The sequence below is a fragment of the Rutidosis leptorrhynchoides genome, chromosome 11 (genome assembly GCF_046630445.1).
Source record: "Rutidosis leptorrhynchoides isolate AG116_Rl617_1_P2 chromosome 11, CSIRO_AGI_Rlap_v1, whole genome shotgun sequence".
In the NCBI taxonomy this organism is placed as follows: domain Eukaryota; kingdom Viridiplantae; phylum Streptophyta; class Magnoliopsida; order Asterales; family Asteraceae; genus Rutidosis; species Rutidosis leptorrhynchoides.
Window position 1 is genome coordinate 378111322 of NC_092343.1, and position 8508 is coordinate 378119829.

Consider the following 8508-nt stretch of genomic DNA (forward strand, 5'->3'; position numbering starts at 1 on the left):
ATCCTCGCACAAAAGAATGCGAGATAGAAGTTCAAAAGATAATGCATATACAAGAACTTGCAAATCAATTGCCTGATGCATTCACAGATACAAAAAGGGTGACTAAATCATATATACCAGTAGTTAATACTCTAGCTCGAGTTGAGATTCCAAATCGGAAAACTGATAATGTAGTCACTCAAGAATCTATGCCACGTCTGAAACATGGGAGACCAGTTGGTTCTAAAGATAAAAATCCTCGAAAAAGAAAATCAGCTGATAATAAGGTAAAAGAAAGTGTTCAAAAAGAACCACAAATCAGTACTCCTACTGCAGAGGAGATTGATGATGTCAATACAGAAATTGCAATCAATTATGCACATTCAAAAATATTATGGAACCGAAATGAAATGAAAAATCTTGATGAGAAATTTTCATTTAATGTTGCATTTGACATCATGAATAATGATGATGATCCAGAACCAACATCTATGGTTGAATGTCAAAATAGACATGATTGGGCTCAATGGAAAGAAGCAATACGAGCTGAATTAGAATCACTCAATAAAAGAAAAGTTTTCGGATCCATCATTCTCACTCCTAAAGATGTGAAACCTGTAGGATACAGATGGATTTTTGTCCGAAAAAGAAATGAGAAAAATGAAGTTACAAGGTATAAAGCTAGACTTGTAGCTCAAGGTTTTTCTCAAAGACCGGGAATTGATTATGAAGAAACTTATTCCCCTGTTATGGATGCAATTACTTTTAGATACTTAATCAGTCTGGCAGTTTCTAAAAATTTAGAAATGCATCTCATGGATGTTGTGACTGCTTATCTATATGGATCACTTGATAGTGATATATATATGAAGATACCTGAAGGATTTAAGGTACCAGAAGCATCAAATGCAAAACCCAAAGAAATGTATTCGATTAAATTACAAAGATCTTCATATGGGTTAAAACAATCGGGACGTATGTGGTATAACCGATTAAGTGATTACTTGATAAGCAAAGGGTATACAAATAACCTTACTTGTCCTTGTGTTTTCATTAAGAAAACAACATCCGGATATGTGATCATAGCTGTTTATGTTGATGATCTTAACATCATAGGTACAAATAAAGAGATCCATGAAGCCATTCAACTTTTAAAGAAAGAATTTGAAATGAAAGATCTCGGAAAAACCAAGTATTGCCTTGGTTTACAAATTGAGCATATGCCTAATGGTTTACTTGTACATCAAACAACATATACTGAAAAGATTCTGAAACGTTTCAATATGGACAAGTCAAAACCATTAAGTACTCCTATGGTTGTTAGATCACTCAATGTTGAAACTGATCCATTTCGTCCATGTGAAGATCATGAAGATATTCTTGGACCAGAAGTACCATATCTTAGTGCAATTGGAGGTCTTATGTATCTTACAAATTGTAAAAGACCTGACATTTCTTTTGCAGTTAATTTGTTGGCAAGGTTCAGCTCTGCTCCTACCAAAAGACACTGGAATGGGATTAAACACATATTTCGATACCTTCGAGGAACTACTGATTTAGGATTATTTTATTCTAACGAATCAAAACAAGATTTGGTTGGTTATGCTGATGCAGGTTATTTATCTGATCCACATAAAACTAAATCTCAAACTGGATATGTATTCCTAAATAGAGGTACTGCAATATCATGGCATTCTCAAAAACAAACACTTATTGCTACATCATCAAATCATGCCGAAGTGATTGCATTACATGAAGCTACTCGGGAATGTTTTTGGTTGAGATCAATGACACAAATCATTACTGATTCTTGTAGACTAGAACGCGATAAAAGTCCAACAATTATCTATGAAGATAATGCAGCTTGCATAGCACAGATGAAAGAAGGGTATATCAAAAGTAACCGAACCAAACACATACCTCCTAGATTCTTCTCATACACTCAAAATCTCATTAAGGACAACGAGATTGAAATGAGATATGTTCAATCCAGCAAAAACTCTGCTGATCTTTTCACGAAAGCACTTCCAACTGCTATTTTTAGAACACACGTTCATAACATTGGTATGAGACATGTTCAAAAGATGTAACAACTGAAGCGATGTCTACTTGAGGGGGAGTCAACTCCATGCTGCACTCTTTTTCCCTTAGCTAAAGTTTTTTTTTTCCACTGGGTTTTCTTTAGCAAGGTTTTTAACGAGGCAGTAACTTACAGTTGATCTTCAACAAACAAAATTGCTATCCAAGGGGGAGTGTTATAATATATAAATATATATATAAATGGATAGTCAATTATTGATACACAAAAGTAATATTATTGTATTACCTAAACTTGTGATATTTTTGCTATAAATAGCCATGAATGCAAGCATTAAACTTGCACCATTTTCTCACACTTACAAAGTGTTTCTTTCTTTCTCTCCATTATCATCTTTGTTCTTACACTTCATTATTAGCATTCTTAATCAAGAATCAAACCACTAAAGGTAGTTATAAGCCTACTGAATTATAACACACACACACACACACACACACACACACATATATATATATATATATATATATATATATATATATATATATATATTGAAATAAATAATTATTAATATATAAGGTAAGAATTTTTTACTAATCGGTAAGTGAAACGTATGCGTTTTCGGGCGCCATCTTTCAACCATAGCAGTAATAAGTGACCAGTCTAGTCTTTGTTTACCCAATTTACAAACTAAACCTAACCCGATATTATCAAGGTACACCTGGACCCCCGCATGTATTGTTTCGTTTTCAAGACCTGTAATATGCTGCCAAAAGTTGAGTCACATCTTCTTGGTTTTATTAACACGTCCTCTTCAAGCTTCTTGGTAAATACTGTATATGATCTATGGCTCATTTCGGCTTGTAAAAACAATAGAGAACTATCAATCGGGACCGATCTAGCACGAACTTGATTCATTTGAGCCATTTTTTTTATTCGGGGTTTTTTTTTTTTTGCAGAATGAGTTTGGTTTGGGTTTGATGTGCGTAAAATCGAAGTTCTAAGACTTCGGATTAAAATAAACAAAAAACCGAAGTTTGAAACTTCGGTCTCCACGTGGCATCCTTTAATTCGCCAGTTTTTATTTACACGGATCCAGTGAATAAATGAGCATTAAAATCACGGTTGAAGCATTTGAATCAAAATCGAAGTTCCAAACTTCAGTTTGCCACGTATCATATTCGCTTGACCAGTCAGCCTTTGTTCTGCAAAAAGGGAGAAAACCGAAGTTCCAAACTTCGGTTTTACCAAATCCGAAGTTTGAAACTTAGATATACCATTTGTGTAAAAAATTTTTGGTGAATTTCTATTTTTGTAAGTTATTCATGAAAATCTACTATTTAAAAAAAAATCTTGTCTCAATGATGGTAGCTTAGTTGTTTGTTTTTTAGTTTGTATTCATTGTTGCAATGGATGGTTTAGTGTAGTCGATATTACAGTTTTCCAGATGTTATAATTTTAGTTTTATTTTTGTCCTAATCAAATACTTTTTCACTCTGTGTATGAGCTCGTTTGTTTAGGATGATGTAGATTAGGGCTAGTTTGTTTACCATTGTATTTAAAAAAAAAAGTTGGTTGGTACGGCATATGTTTTATGAAGGAAATATTATATTATATATATATTCAAAGAGAAAACATAAAAAGCCAAAAAAATAACACTGTAGCGAATGTCTTTTCAACCTTTTTTTTATATTTTAACCCCGAAATTTTATATGATAAATATTTCATTACTAGGATAATAAATGAAAGTTTCTTTGGTACAATGGCATCTCAGCTTACATGTATGGAAGGTACCTGGGTTTAATTCTGAGCCTCGGTTTTTTTTTTCTTGCCATTATTAACCTTTTTAATTTTGTTTTTTTTCTCTTTTTTAATTTTAGTTTTACGTTTTATAATTTAACGCCTTAAATTTTTAATTTAATAATTCTTACACCAAGTTTTTAGCTCTTTACCTTTTTTAATTTGTAAAATTTGACCTTCAACTTTTTTTTCCCTTTAGGGGTGCAAGTTCGATACTTGCATTGGACTCCTCTACCACTATTTTTTTTTTTTTTTTACTTTTTACTTTTTTTACCATTACCCCCTTCATTTTCTTTGATATTTTAAAATGTCACCCCTCCATTATTTTAATTTTCAAGTAAATCCTCACACTCTCCTACCTCATTTAATTTTGTTAATTTAAACCCTCTTACTTCTTTATTTTTTAATTTCGTTTCTCAACTTCTTTTACAATATTTATTTTACTACTTTCCCTTTATTCTTCTTTTAAAACTTTTAAAACTTTTTTAAATTTATCTCATATTTTCTCAATGCTTTTACATTTTTTTTAAATAAAACTTTTAACTCACCCTTTCTTTATAAGATAATCATTTTTATAAAAAATTTTTCCTTTATAAATATTTTCCAGCAAGATATTTTAGATAGGATTGTGCTACTTTGAAATTTGATATGAGAATATAAATATTATTAACGAACTAATAAATATATATTAATGTATAACATATTTGGTAGAACTATGTAACCTTATTTTACACTACCGATAACGTAATAAAAACAACAAACAACAAACATAGAACATAGAACTATGTACGCATGAAACAAGTTGTGTGTATATTTAATGTATATATCATATAACACGTCACTAGAAAAACTAAAAAAACAACTATTAATTGGTTAACCGCGCTTCGGCCGCAGCGAAGCGCGGCTAACCACAGAACTTGTTCATTATCATTTCAGGCTCAAAAGATGTCAAACGGTCAAACCTAAATGCTTCATGATCAGTGTCATCTACTTAGCCTAATAAACGGATTGATTGGCCCAAAAAGAGTATTTACATTTTCACTTGTAATAAATCGAATACATTTGTACTTTCTGTGTACAACACAACATATTGATACACACGATAATGTGAAATTGTCAAACCTTGTAATAGAAATATCATCATCCTTTCAAACATTGTCAAACAAAAATATTCGGTTAGGTTAATTATTACCATTGATGTCTTCTTCACCTACTAAACTATTAATGAGGTTTCAACTCGATCATTAAATGATTTAATGGGCCACATCTAGACCATATCTTAAGATATGGTGTTTTAACATATAATATTCAATAAGAAACTATATTTTTTGGAGTTAAGAGCTTTTTGTCACAAAGTTTCAAGTGGCTGGTGTGGTTCCTGAGGCTTTGGAAGATTTAAGAATTTAAGATTCGGAAGGTGAGTCAAGTTTGAGGTAAAAGGGGCTGAAACTATTAAAACTTTTATTCAAGATCCAATGTCAACATTGGACCCCATGTAGATTAGTCATATGTCCATGTGAAGTTGTTTTATATATCTTTGACTTTAATGAAGTTTTAATGATTCAATATAGAAATACTTAATTATATACTCTGTAGTTAATTATACAATAACATAAAAAATATTTTTCAATGGCAGAATAGTTAAAATATGTATAATTAATTTGATATGGGTTTATTACTTACTACAATGATGGACCTCTAGACACAATCCTTCAAGTTTTGTGTATGATATACTCTTATGTAATGTAATGATCATATCTCCATCAAAAAAAAGTGCACGTTACAAAACAAGGTTTTTTTTTTTTTTTTTTTTAATTTATTTTTTTTTTTTTTTTTAAATTTCTTTACTCAACTATAGAAAATGGATATTCTTTATCTAACCATCCAAAATGTATCAGTTTGAACATGAAGACTCGTGTCAAATTATCACATCAACAAACACAATATCTACCACCAACTATAATCTTGCTCAAGTACATAACTCTATAAATTTGATCAAACTAATAGATGAACAGATTAAAGACCTTTATTAAGCAGAAATTAGGAGCATTGTGCTATTTTTTTCCTTTGGTTCATTATTTATCTCTTCAAAACTTGAGGATATATATGTTTTGTTTGCTACAACTGTTAAAGAGTAAAATCAGAAAAAACAAAATTTACATGTATAATTAACTCTTTGCATCACACATATATTTATTTCCCCTATCACAAATTTGATATATGGCAAATAACTATCTACCAAATCAAAATGTAACAAAATAATACAAGACTTGTGCCAACTAACACAATTTATGTTAACATATACCTTACTTATCATCTTCTTTCATCATTTTTCTTTCCGGTTGTGATTCCGATAACGGTGGGGTGGTAGACGATGGCACCACCATCTCCATTTCAGTGGATGACACTTCTGTCGCCTCTCGAAATCTCTTATAAATATCGCCACGATAGAAACTTCTTGTTCGAATCACTAAAACAATCGAAATTAAACATGCAAATATCGTTGTTGCAGTTATAATAAGAAACGACATTCTGTAACAGTCTACACCTATACAAGTTAGATCATCCCCATCTTTTCGGACTATCCCTTTTTCTCTTAGTTGTCGGGTCGCTTCTTTATCATAAAGACGACCCGCAATGACCACATTGAGAAGATATGACCCGACCGGGCTTGCCCCGGCTCCTAGATTGTACAATGTTGAGTAGTATTTTAACCCGAATAATTCGGATATGATTGCATAAATTAATGGCCATTGTGCTCCAAAACAAAAGCCCATTATAATAGAAGAAATATAAAGTGAGTTTGGTACACCAAATGCTATTAAAACATGTCCAACACATGAGATAAAAAGCACAAAAGTGAGCATCAATGGTCTTGGAAACTTGTACTTGGTTAACAAGGTTTCCGAAAGAAAACCCGACCCAACTCGACCCAAATAATTCCAAATACTCACAAGCGAAACGAATGTGGTGACCGATTTTTGTGGGTAGCCGAGAGACCGCCCGATTTGTCCTAGGTTATCGATCGCGGTTAAGGTTCCACCTATACCAAAAGTAGTAGTTGTAAACAATATCAACATGTCAATGCTAAAACATGCTTGTAAAATGGTGAAGTCCTCCCCTCTTTTAGGTGGCGTAAACGCGGTTTTCCAACATGAAACCGCCTTTTCCGATTCATCTAATAATGGTGATTGATCAAGGCGACTTGTGTTCGAACCGTTTATGACATCTTTAACCGGCGAAATCATAACATTATCAACCATTTCTCGTTTAATCTTCCATAGCCTTAACTCTTCTTGAAACACCACCAAAATAGGTGCAACAAGTAAGATCGCAACAATAGAAGCACTTATCATAAACTTTGTATGACTAAACTTGATACTATTTTGGATTATAATTATAACCATAAGAAACCCTGCTAGCACAAGTGAGAAATAAAGAAACTTATAAAACATTCTCAACTCATTCTTTTGTCGAACCACTTTCATAACCCGAACGATCCTTAGAAACACGATAGAAACCGCAGCCGGAAGCCATCCAATAAACAAGATCAACGACCTCGAATCGTACCCATAAACCGCATGATACACTTGTGTAATAATAGCACCACTTAAACCTACAAAACCCTTTAAAAGACCTAATACAACACCTCTACTTTGTGGGAAATTTTTAACACAACTAACTAATGCACCTGTATTAGCAAATGTTTGTGAATTCGCACCGATACAAATGTACAAACACATTTGCCATAATCGTGGTTTTTCGATCTTTTTAGTAACCGAAAGCCATATCATGAAATAACCTATGAAGTTCATGGTTGCACCAATTAGTAAGACAACCCAAGGTGGTGAGATTTCATTGATTAGCCCTGAAATGACCCCAACATTTGTACCTAAATCTTTGAATGTACTAAGAAGGTTAAGGGTAGTTTGGTCATATCCTAAAGAAGTTTTTATGTCACCCGAGTATGAACCAAACATGTAAGTTGCACCGGAGACTGACATGATGAGAAGGGAGGCAAACACCATGAACCACCGGCCGGTGATGACGTGGCGGCATATGTTTCCTATTTCTTTCATACTACCACCACTACTAGTATGACTTCGACCCTCTATCATGTTTTTGTATATAGTAGATTATATTATATTAGAAAGCAAGTAGAGTTGATGAAATGAGTAAATATATAATCAAGTTTCATTTATATATAACCACACACATGTGTGTTTTGTGAAGTTTTGGGATTTTATGTTTATTTACACGGAAAATATTTCGTGGCATAAACAGTATTTAAGGAGTCAATATTTGTCAAATAAATTTAGAATTTTTTAACGAAATCACTAAAGATTATCGTTCACATGCGACAAAATACATGGTAACAATTGAATAACCGTGATTAAAAAATCAATATTATATCAACCGTTATTTATGATAGATTTATGCATGGCTTTTTTTAAACCCTAGTATCTAACGTTTTTTGAACTGATTATTAATTCAAGGGCGACTACTCATTTTGCGAGCAGCTCGAAGTCATTGCAGGCGAACCTCCATTTTCATAGAAAAAATAATTTAGTGGTTGCATGAAATCGAACTCTTGATCTCCACAATGGAATGCCACATGGCTCTATGATTACATTTCATTAATGCACTAACACTTTCTATAAATATTCAAAAATGTACCAATTATATAATGTGTT

The 8508-nt window shown here is 32.4% G+C and overlaps 1 protein-coding gene across 1 annotated transcript; it reads right to left on the minus strand.

The window, feature by feature from the left end:
- Nucleotides 1-6120: 6120 nt before the first annotated feature.
- On the minus strand, nucleotides 6121-7932 carry LOC139875976 (protein NUCLEAR FUSION DEFECTIVE 4-like). The gene has a single exon (XM_071863272.1). The coding sequence runs from the start codon at nucleotides 7930-7932 to the stop codon at nucleotides 6121-6123; it is 1812 nt and encodes a 603-aa protein (XP_071719373.1).
- Nucleotides 7933-8508: the final 576 nt, after the last annotated feature.

What these genes read in the sequence shown, in the direction of transcription:
- LOC139875976 (XM_071863272.1), bottom strand. Translation starts at nt 7,932, where the DNA reads ATGATAGAGGGTCGAAGTCATACTAGTAGTGGTGGTAGTATGAAAGAA.